Source organism: Heterodontus francisci, chromosome 17 (assembly GCF_036365525.1).
Source record: "Heterodontus francisci isolate sHetFra1 chromosome 17, sHetFra1.hap1, whole genome shotgun sequence".
In the NCBI taxonomy this organism is placed as follows: Eukaryota; Metazoa; Chordata; class Chondrichthyes; order Heterodontiformes; family Heterodontidae; genus Heterodontus; species Heterodontus francisci.
The window spans coordinates 63,072,182-63,084,346 of record NC_090387.1 but is presented as its reverse complement, the minus strand read 5'-3'; the positions used below and the strand labels follow the sequence as shown (position 1 = coordinate 63,084,346).

General features: G+C 44.2%; 1 protein-coding gene across 4 annotated transcripts in view; it reads right to left on the bottom strand.

Moving 5' to 3' along the window:
• Positions 1 to 12,165, bottom strand: part of ripor1 (RHO family interacting cell polarization regulator 1) — a 346,423-nt gene that overhangs the window by 61,245 nt on the left and 273,013 nt on the right. For all 4 annotated transcript variants that reach the window (XM_068049514.1, XM_068049515.1, XM_068049512.1 and 1 more), the window contains 2 exons: positions 3,860 to 4,009; positions 2,043 to 2,106 (listed from right to left, as the gene is read on the bottom strand). In XM_068049514.1, the coding sequence (XP_067905615.1) occupies positions 2,043 to 2,106; positions 3,860 to 4,009 (214 nt within the window). The remainder of the gene's footprint in view (positions 1 to 2,042; positions 2,107 to 3,859; positions 4,010 to 12,165) is intronic.

The following is a 12,165-nucleotide window of genomic DNA, read 5'->3' as shown; positions in this document are numbered from 1 at the left end:
CCAAATGCAAATACATAAATTTCATCTCCCAATGAAGATCTCCCCTTAAGTGTAAAGCTACTCCATACCTTACTTGGAAATATGTACAAGGCATGTAAAGATGATGCCAGGCTGCATTTGGCTGACTAACCTTCCTTCTTTACACAATAATGCGCACCTCCCCAAACCCAGCCCCAGGGTTCACTGCCACCTCAAACTCAGCCCACAAGCACAAAAGGGTTAACCAGTTAATTAGATAATTGAATCGTAATTACTTCTAAACAAATAAGTATTTCACATCCATTTAATTTATGAAATCAATCACAAATGGATACAATTGCAAAAGAAAGTGCAGCTTTACTGAAATGTTGCCCTCTCACTGTAGCTTTTTTTTTTACTTCTTCACAAACAATTGGTATTTGTATCTGCAGATCTAAAATGAAAAGCTTCACACTGCTTCTCCTTTTGATGCAAGATTCATTTTACTTTGACTTCAAATCCTTTCTGATTTCTTCAGTTACACGCTGGCAAAATTAAGCAACTGTCAGTGTTATTCATCCTCATATGGTAATCTTTAGCCACTGACATGTTTTCCGCCCACAGCTCCAAATGATAATGCAGTTATCTCTGTTGCCTAGTAACCCACATTTCAGCTGCTTGAGCCATGCTTGTACTGCTGATTCAACTTGCACATTTTACAAGATGTTTAGGTGATGTAATCTATCTGTTCCACATTGCTCATCAGCAGCAAGTGTTACAGCAGGCAGTCACCACTTTATAAAGTCAACTTACTGGCTCAAATACAAATGCTGTATTTCAGGAGCAAAACCATTCCTGAGGGGCTATATAAAAAACAAAGTCTTCACGAAAAGTACTCAGCAAGCTGCAATCATTTGAAAAGAGAGCAGAGCCATGAGTCATTGTTATCACTTCAAGTGCAAAGAAAACAATGACCACCTGCCATAACTGACACCATCTTTTAAGCAACAAAAAGGAAATACTCAGCATTTTAAATGAAGACAATACCTCCAAGGCCTTTAAGGCATCCACAATTTCATAGAACAACTTGTGCTCCCTCAAAAAATATTTTTTTAAAGCAAGTAATTCATTTGAAGAGGGCCCAAGAAGATATTGACAAAAGAAAGGCAGGTGCAGTCTGACTTGGAGGTAAGAAATCAAATGAGCCCAACAATGCACCAGTCATGATTTTTAAAAAAAAAGCCATACTAGGTTTTATATTATATACATTTACCTTAGACCACTGGCAGAGATTACCCACTTTTGCACAGGAAGGAAGGTGTTAAAACAAAAAAAAAGTAAAGGTCGCTGTTTCTCTATCTTGGTGAGTCCATCAGTCAGTGTTTGATTAATAACCTTTTCTCAGAGAGATGATGGACTGCTTCTATGACGCTAGCTGTCAGCAATGCAGTTGCATTCAAGATCAGCCTCAACTTCTCTTTCTCTAACCCCTCTTTTGCACTTATTCAAAGCTTCCATTCAACATCACAATCTCAGGCCAGTCAAAACTTACACTGTTCAGCAAAGTTAAATCTAGGACATCACCCACGTGACTGTGGATGAATCAGAGATATTCTGAACATTTATGTCAACAGTAGTAATATTCAATCTCAGTAAACACTAATCTTCATGATTGCAACAAGAGACTCACAAATTAGTTTATAATCTATGTTCGGCATTGCAATTATTACTATATAATTTTACATGTTATCAGAACAAAGCCAGGATAAATACATTCTCCATGTACAAGCAACTCTACACTTGCTCACTATGGTAAATTACAGTAATTTAAAAACATTTAAATTGTGACCTGCCTCATATGTAATCATAATGAACTCCTCTGGATATTATACAAACACATGTATGACACAGCCCTGAAGCACTGCACAGATCACCCATTATAAAAATACATTCACTTTGAACCACAATTTCTTGAGGGCAAGGAGTGTACATACATCAAGGAGTTTCCAAACTAAACACATTAATCTAAGCAGGATCAAATCTCAGTTCTTTTTTTAAAAAAAGTTTTAAGGAATGTCACTCACCTTTCATTTTTACGTGGAATTCTCCTAACTGGTTCTCGAGCTCACTCTCCATTGTGCACATACTCTGAGTAAACGAAAGGGGCATTTTCACTTTGGTACAATGTAGAACATGTGTGCTTCAAAGTTAACAACAAACAAAGTCAATAGGTAGGGCATCATACTTCTGATCTAATTGTTACAGAAACAAGACCATTTCCTTCCTAGCTACTTTGATGCTTGCTTGGGATCTGGTCTAGTCAGTTTCAGTTCAACAGGGCATTTATCAGATGGTAGATGAAACGGATCAACTGTCACCATTTTGGTGTTGCGCATCAGGTAAGCACAATGCAGACAACACTGTGGAATGGTAGAATGTGGTTGGCATGCTTAAGGTTCCCTATTTGGGAAGGTCTAGTTTTGGCAATACTATTAAAAGCTAGGTCACTCCACTCCTCCTCATAGGACAAGGCAAAAATTAATGATCAATTGACCATGGACATTGCCGTGCTCACCTAATTACTGACCAGAGAATGGAAGAGGCATGGAAGAAGGTTCCTGCCTGCCCTGACTATCAGGGAAAATTGGATAGTGCTGTAGGGATGGAGGCAGGGCCAAAACACAGAATACAATGGTGTCATAGCCTTGACTCCACAGTAGCCCTCTCGCCTCTAGGTCAGAATGTTGCAGGCTCAACTCCCACTCCACAGACTTGAGCGCATAATCAAGGCTGCCAGTTCATTGCAGTACCGAGGGAGTGCAGCACTGTTGGAAGTGCCATCTTTTGCATGAGATGTTAAACCAACGATCCATCTGCCAACGTTCCCTCAATGCTGCGCAGGTGTGCAGCTGCACAACAATCTTAAAGCAACCACACAGTGCAGCAAAGAAATATTAGAGGAAACATTGCCATCTGCCCTCTCAATTGGGCACAAAAGATCCCACAGCACAGCTTTGAATAAGAGCAAGGGAGTACTTCCATTGTCGTGGCCAATAATTATCCCTCAACCAACATCACAAAAACATTAGCTGGTCATTTATTTCATTGCTCTTTGTGGAACCTTGCTGTGCACAATTAGCTGCCATGTTTTCTACATTACAGCAGTGACAATGCTTCCAGAGGACATCCTGAGATTGTGAAAGTGTTACATCAATGCAAGTCTTTTTCTTTCTTTTATAAATCTACAGAAGTTATACTAACAATTTAAAATGTACCAGCAAGACCACACTTTAATGACTGTGTTCAGTTTTGACTGCCAATGATGCACAATACAGAAGCACTGGAGAATACAGAATGGAAACAACAACGATTCCGAGTGTAAAGGAGATGAGCAATGAGGAACGGTTAGAGAAACTTCAGCTTCCTAGTCTGGGATAACAAGTATGTGAAAGGTGAAAACTCAGAAATAAACAAAATACTGAACGGTATAGATAAGGCAAACTCAGATTATTTCAAGAAAGTAGGCTTGAGGGCATAAATTGAAATTAGGGAATAGCAAAATTAGAATAGATATAAAAAGAATCTGCATTTATATAGCTCACGATCTCAGGACATCCCAAAGCTCTTCACAGCCAATTACATAGTTTTGAAGTGTAGTCATTTATCAGCAAACACAACACAGAAGCAGGGAATGAATGTGGGACCTTCCTGATCTGTATGGCTCAATAACATAACATAGAGTGCAGTTCAACATCACAAAACGTCACAGACTGTGTTGGCTTGAAAAATGACCTTTGCAGTTATGCTTCAAAGATCCAGGCCAAGCCCTGGAAAGCAAGTGCACCAAGCTCAGCACCATTCCCTTATTTCCCAGGTACAATCTTTCAGCTCCTGGCTTTACCTCAGTGTATTCTTTGTAGCCCTTGTTAGCTTCAACCAAGCTCTCCTTTGCTTCTTTGCTGGTTTGAGACACAGAGTAGGCCCGCACCATGTTGTTTGCACCATCTCGTAATCTTCGCTGGATGCAGTAAGACTCATACAGCTCATCAATCTGCAACAAATTACAAACAAAATAAACCGGTCAGTCAGTCAGTCATCTACTTTACCAGAATAGTGCAGTGGATGCAGCCAAGATCAGACTTTATTAAGCAGACAATGTACATCATAGATTTTTAAACCAGGGTTCAAGGAAGTTTTTATATCTGAACGGCACAGTGACGCAGTGGTTAGCACCGCAGCCTCACAGCTCCAGCGACCCAGGTTCAGTTCTGGGTACTGCCTGTGCGGAGTTTGCAAGTTCTCCCTGTGTCTGCGTGGGTTTCCACCGGGTGCTCCGGTTTCCTCCCACCTCCAAAGACTTGCAGATTGGTAGGTAAATTGGCCATTGTAAATTGCCCCTAGTGTCGGTAGGTGGTAGGAGAATGGTGGGGATGAGGTAGAGAATATGGGGTTAATGTAGGATTAGTATAAATGGGTGGTTGTTGATCGGCACAGACTCGGTGGGCCGAAGGGCGTGTTTCAGTGCTGTATCTCCAAATAAAATTTAAAATAAATAAATAAATCTGGGAGTCTCCTCATACTGCACTGATTTATACTCGTCTTAAACAAATGACCTATGTCCTTTAGAAATGGGAGTTTTATCAAGAACCAGCAACAGGTCTATTATATTTGACAAATTTCATTAATGAATTATTGAGCAATGTAGCTGAGAGGTCTGTTTGGACTGGAGACAACGTGAACAATTAACTTGAATGTCAATTCATAAGATTTACAGCAAAGCATCCTATTTACAATAACGCCTATACTTTTGCCTTCCCCTGGCCCCCAGTTCATTCGCCCTCCTCTCTTGAAGACACTGATTGATGGAAGCTCATCCATCAATACCAGGTACCCTCCAGTTCCTTGCCAGAAATGGGCATTCTTCATGTGCAAGTCAAGATAGCAAGCTACAATGGGCTATTCACCACGGAGGACCTCACAGACCACAGCAGATTTCTTCCTCACTCAGTGTTTAAAGGAGAGTCAAAAAATCAAAACTGATAACACAATTCAATACTGACAGACTGTTGCAATATCAGAGGTGCAGTTTTTTGGATGCAACATTAAACCATAGCCCTGTGTCTGCCTGTACAAGATCCCCATAGCAGTGTTCAAAGGAGGGCAGAGGAGGTCTCCCAGCCGAGATTTACCCTGAACTAATGCCACCAAAATCAGATTAACCAGTCATTTAGCTCATTTCAGTAAGTAAGATCTTGCTCCGCACAATCTGGTTACCACATTTACTTACATAACAGTGACAACACTTGAAAATTAATTATTTATCTGTGAAGTACTTTGGGATACTATAGAAATGGAAGCTCCGTCATTCATGTACATTTTCTACTGGTGGGTGTCACTGAATTGTGACCAGGAGCTGAAAATTTGACCTACTTTCCCCTGTCCCTAACCTGCAGCGCTGAGGCAAATTACAATGGCGCTATCACCATTTCAGCTGAGATCGGCCACTTCATAACAGACCAGGGGTTGAACCAGACATACAGATCGCAATAGGCTAGGTTTTAGAGTTTAGAATTTCTAATTCCTATTTAAAAAGGAAAAAACCCAACGAATTTGGCAAATTTTAAATTACAAAAAGAGATTCCCATACTGGGCACTGCTCCCAGACAGTGTCCACAGCAGATTCTAAGTACTAGAGCATAGTGACAAAAGTTGACAGACAGACACTGGCAGCGTGAAAGAGCTCTCTTTATAACAAGCATCATGCAGCAGTTCTCCAGAACACACCTTCTCTTTAATGAGTCCTCTATGAGCTGGCATTGTGTTGCTACTTACTATAGACATTGGGCACTTTGTACAACTAACACAAAGAAACCTTACCACATCATCAAACTCTCGCCAGGATGCTGCCATATGATAACTAACTACAATTATGTGATTTTTAACATAATTCTCTGCGTTATAAAGGCAGATGTTTACAAACCAACTGGTCTTCCTCAGTCTTCCCTTGCACCCATGTATTGGGTTTTAAAATTGTTGCTCAGAAGTAGTCAGGGAATAGGCTATGTAAAACGGCTCTTCTTTGCAACAAAAGTAATTGATGTAAAATTAAGATCCAGTTAGATCATGAATTAGGGTCATAGAGTCATAACAGCACAGAAGGAGGCTATTCAGCCCGAGTTAGGCCAAATGGCCTCCTTCTGTGCCGTAATGACTCGGAGTTCATGGCGGCTCTGTGTACAGTCCTTCCTATTCTCCCGCTGTATCCCCACAGCCCTGCAAGTTTATTTCCTTCAAGTACCCATCGAATTTTCTTTTGAAATCATTTCATCGTCTCCACTCCCACCACCCTTGTTGGCAGAGTTCCAGGTCATTAGTCCTATACAGACCCCGGAAGTGCAGAAGGTTTTAGTTTAGGCAGGCATCAAGATCGGCGCAGGCTTGGAGGGCCAAATGGCCTGTTCCTGTGCTGTTCTTTGTCTATCTTATCTAAACCTGTAATAATCTCATATTCCTCCATCAAATCTCGCCTCAACCTCCCTTGCTCCAAGAACAACCCCAGCTTTTCCAACCTAACCTTGTAGCTAAAATCACTCATCCCTGGAACCATTCTGGCAAACCTCCTCTGCGCCTCTCAAGGACCCTCAACATCCTTCCTAAAGTGTGGTGACCAGAACTGGATGCAGTACTCTCATTGTGGCCTAACTAGAGCTTTATAAAGCTTCAGTATAACTTCCCTACTTTTGTACTCAATACCACTATTTATGAGCCCAACATCCCATATGCTTTGCAAACTACTCTCTCACTATGTCCTGCCACCTTCAAAGATCTATAAACATGAACCCCGAGGTCTCTCTGTCCCTGCACACTCTTTAGAACCGTGCTCTTTAATCTATATTGCCTCTCCCTATCCCTTCTGCTATGGTTGACTCTTAACTGCCCTCTGAAATGGCCTAGCGAGACAGTTAGTTGTATCAAACCACCACAGAAAAGATGAAAAATAAAACCAGACAGAACACTTGACATTGACCCAGGCATCGAAAATGACAAAGGCATACCCTGCCCAATCAAACCTGCCAAATCCTCCACACAAACATCTGGGGACTTGTGCCAAAATTAGCTGTTTCACAGACTAGTCAAGCAACAGCCTGACATAGTCATATTCACTGAATCATACAGTTACAGTCACTGTCCCAGACTACTCCATCATCATCCCTGGGTATGTCCTGTCCCACCGACAGGACAGACACACCAGAGGTGGTCACAGAGCGGTATACGGTCAGGAGGGATTGACTCTGGGAGTCCTCAACATTGACTTCAGACCCCAAGTCCTACAGCATCAGGACAAACATGGACAAGGAAACCTCCTGCCAGTTACAACATACCGCCCGCCCTCCCTCAACTGTTGAATCAGTACTCCTCCATGTCAAACACTTGGGAGAAGCACTGAGGGTAACAAGAGCACAGAATATACTCTGTGTGGGGGACTTCAATGTCCATCACCAAGAGTGGCTCATGACTGAGTTTGCCGAGTCCTGAAGGACATATGTCAGACTGGGCCTAGAACATCACCCTGAGGAAGTCCTGCAGCAATGTCCTGGGGCTGAGATGATTGGCCTCCAACAACCACAACCATCTTCCTTTGTGCTAGGAATGACTCCAACTAATGGACAGTTTTTCCCCTGATTCCCATTCCTGAAGGACATATCTGCCAGCACAGTCCATGTGGAGATGAAATCCTGTCATTACAGATAGGATTCCCTCCACTGTGTTGTATGGCACTACCACCATGCTAAAAGGGATAGATTCAGAACAGCTCCAGCAGCACAAAACTGTGCATCCATGAGGTGCTGTGGGCCATCAGCAGCAGCAGAATTGTACTCAACCGCAATCTGTAACCTCATGGCCCAGCATATCCCTCACTTTACTATTAACATCAAGCTGGGAGACCAACCCTGGTTCAATGAGGAGTGCAGGAGAGCATGCCAGGAGCAACACCAGACATGAGATGCCAAGCTTTAGCAGCAACACAGGACTTCATGCATGCTAAACAGCAGAGGTTCTTTCACATCCATTCATGAATGGTGGTGGACAATTAAACAACTAACCAGAGGAGGCTCCACAAACACCCCCATCCTTAATGATGGGGAGGCCCAGCATGTCTGTGCAAAAGACAAGGCTGAATCATTTGCAACCTTCCATCTCAGCCTCCTCCTGAAGTCCTGACCATTCCAGATGGCAGTAATCAGCCAATTCCTATGTGATATAAAGAAACGGCTAAAGGCACTACATACAACAAAGGCTATGGGCCCTGCCAACATGCCAGCTGTAGTACTGAAGATTTGTGCTCCAGAACTAGTTGCGCCCCTAGCCAAGCTGTTCCAGTACAAATACAACACTGGCATCTACAATGTGGAAAACTGCCCAGATATTTCCTGTCCACAAAAAGCAGGCCAAATCCAATCCAATCCCCATGGGCTGGATTTTCAAAATGAGTTTGGGAATCCGACCCCCGGATAATTTCTGTGTCCCGACCCTGCGCTTGAACTGCGCCCCTCACGCAATGCTATTTTGATATGTTGATGCCTTAATTGGGCAAGAGGCAAGCTTGGCATCCCGTTAGTGGCGCCAAGCGTCTCCAGGAGATTGGAGCCTTCTGCACAGCGTGAATGGCAAAGGCAAGCGGCAGCCATGATGTGGCCTGCTGCTGCCTTGCTGACAAGAGCAGGCAGCTCCTTCGAGGGCCAGCAGCATAAAAGGTGATGACATTATTGAAAGATCTTAATATGAGGCAATGCCTATGATCTGGTGCAAGATCCCTGAGGGCTCCATAATTTTTAACCTTAAAAATTTCCCTTTGTCCCACTGTGAACCCAATAGCTGTGGACTAACGTGCACCAGACTATTACGGTTCGCCGGAATCAAAATTGAAAATGGTAGTCCCGAGCTCCTCAGCCCCTTAATAAGCTTCTCGAGGAGCTTAACGGGATGTTAACTGGAGGCGAGCTGGTTAGCTGTTTTCCCCCCCACTCCACCCCAGCACTTTTAAAAATTGAAGTCCATCTCGGAGGCATCGGGATCCAGGGATGCCCTCCCAGACCACAATTTTTAAACTGCATCCACACCCGGTCCTGATGGCATTTGAAAATCTGGCTACATCAGTCATCGGCAAAGTGATGAAAGCTGTCATTGGCAGTACTATCAAGTGTTACTTACTCAGCAATAGTCTGCTCAGCAATGCTCAGTTTGGGTTCTGCCAGGGGCACTTGGCTCCTGACCTCATTATAGCCTTAATCCAAATATGGGGTGAGGTGAGAATGACTACCCTCGACATCAAGGCAGCCTTTGACCAAGTGTAGCATCAAAGAGCCCTAGCAAAACTGAAGTCAATGGGAATCAGGGAAAAACTGTCCATTGGTTGGAGTCAAACCTGTCACAAAGGAAGATGGCTATTTGAGGCCAATATTCTCAGCTCCCGGACATTGCTGCAGGACCTCCTCAGGGTAATGTCCTGGGCCCGGTTTCAGCTGCTTCATCAAATGACGTTCACTCCAACATAAGGTCAGAGATGTAGCTGATGATTGCACAGTGGTCAGTACCATATGAGACTCCCCAGATACTGAAGCAATCCGTACCCACATGCAGTAAGACCTGGATAACATTCAGGCTCAAGCTGACATGTGACAAGTGCCAGGCAATGACCATCTCCAACAAGAGAGGATCTAACCATCTACCCTTGATGTTCAACAGCATTACTGTTGCTGAATCCCCTTCCATCAACATCCTGGGGGTTACCATTGACCAGAAACTGAACTGGACTAGTCATATAAACACTGTGGCTACAAAAGCAGATCAGGGACTGAGATCCTGACGCCCCAGTGCCTGTCCACCATCTACACGGCATAAAAGTCAGGAGTGTTATGGAATACTCTCCACTCGCCTGGATGAGTGCAGCTCCAACTAAAGCCTGGCTACCCGACCTGAATCCGACTACATGCGTCAGGTTGGGGTCGGGTCGATATTCTGTGTCCAGCATTTGGGCTCAGGTTGGGCCGGGTTCAGGTTGGCTGTGGTCAGGTTTTGTTCCGTATTGTTTTCTTTTTAATCTACATTTTGATGCGATTTTTTTTCTGTACTAATAACAACCTGTTGGATATTTTTGGGTCGGGCATGAAAAAAATTTGAAGAGCTCAGGCCCGGGTTGGCTGTGCTCAGGTCGGGTTTTAATTTTATACCCAAGCCAGGCTTTAGCTCCAACACACAAGAAATCAACACCATCCAGAACAAAGCAGCCCTCTTGATTGGCACTCCTTCCACCATCAGCACATAGTGGCAGCAGTGTGTACCCACTTACAAGATGTAGGGCAGCAACTCACCAAGCCTCCTTCGACAGCACCTTCCAAACCCGCAATCTGTATCACCAAGAAGGACAAGGACAGCAGACGCATGGGATCCCCACCACCTGAGAGTTCCCCTCCGAGCCACACACCATCCTGACTTGGAACTATCATTGCCTTTCCTTCACTGTTGCTGGGTCAAAAAACCTGAAGCTCCCTTCCCAACAGCACTGTGGGTGTACCTACACCATATGGACTGCAGCAGTTCAAGGCAGCTCACCACCACCCTCTCAAGGGCAATTAGGGATGGGCAGCAAATGCTGGCTTAGCCAGTGACACTTTTTTTTAATTCATTCATGGGATGTGGGCATCACTGGCTATGCCTGCATTTATTGCCCATCCCTAATTGCCCTTGAGAAGGTGGTGGTGAGCTGCCTTCTTGAACCACTGCAGTCCACGTGAGGTAGGTACACCCACAGTGCTGTTAGGAAGGGAGTTCCAGGATTTTGACCCAGCGACAGCGAAGGAACGGCGATATAGTTCCAAGTCAGGATGGTGTGTGACTTGGAGAGGAACTTGCAGGTGGTGATGTTCCCATGCATCTGCTGCTCTTGTCCTTCGAGGTGGTAGAGGTTGCGGGTTTGGAAGGTGGAAGGTCTAAGGAGCCTTGGTGTGTTGCTGCAGTGCATCTTGTAGATGGTACACACTGCTGCCACTGTGCGTCGATGGTGGGAGGGAGTGAATATTTGTGGATGGTGTGCCAATCAAGCGGGCTGCTTTGTTCTGGTTGGTGTCGAGCTTCTTGAGTGTTGTTGGAGCTACACCCATCAAGGCAAGTGGAGAGTATTCCATCACACTCCTGACTTGTGCCTTGTAGATGGTGGACAGGCTTTGGGGAGTCAGGTGGTGAGTTACTCACCGCAGGACTCCTAGCCTCTGACCTACTCTTGTAGCCACGGTATTTATATGGCTACTCCAGTTCAGTTTCTGGTCAATGGTAGCCCCTAGGATGTTGATAGTGGGGGATCCAGCGATGGTAATGCCATTGAATGTCAAGGGGAGGTGGTTAGATTCTCTCTTGTTGGAGATGGTCATTGCCTGGCACTTGTGTGGCGCAAATGTTACTTGCCACTTATCAGCCCAAGCCTGAATATTGTCCAGGTCTTGCTGCATTTCTACACGGACTGCTTCAGTATCTGAGGAGTCACGAATGGTGCTGAACATTGTGCAATCATCACCGAACATCCCCACTTCTGACCTTATGATTGAAGGACGGTCATTGATGAAGCAGCTGATGATGGTTGGGCCTAGGACACTACCCTGAGGAACTCCTGCAGTGATGTCCTGGAGCTCAGATGATTGACCTCCAACAACCACAGCCATCTTGCTTTGCGCTAAGTATGACTCCAACCAGCAGAGAGTTTTCCCCTGATTCCCATTTACTCCAGTTTTGCTCGGGCTCCTTGATGCCATACTCGGTCAAATGCTGCCTTGATGTCAAAGGCAGTCACTCTCACCTCACCTCTGGAGTTCAGCTCCATGAAAGAATATATAAAAAAATATCAAAGGGACTTCAGGGATACAAGTTCACAGGACATTAAAAGCAGTGTGTCAGCTTGATAAGGCTGTAAGAAGAAACTAATGGAACACTAGGTATTACCTCAAAAGGTATAAAATATAAACATCAGGAAGTAGTGATGAGACCATATAAAAGCTTAATGAAGCCTCATTCATGCAATGTTGGGGTCCACAGTATAGGTAGGACATTCAGGCTTGAGAAAGGGTATAACAGATTCACAGATTGCACATTGTTTGCTATGAGTAACTCCAAACACTAAAGGAAAAAGCTGGGTGTTTTTCTCTTAGATAACAC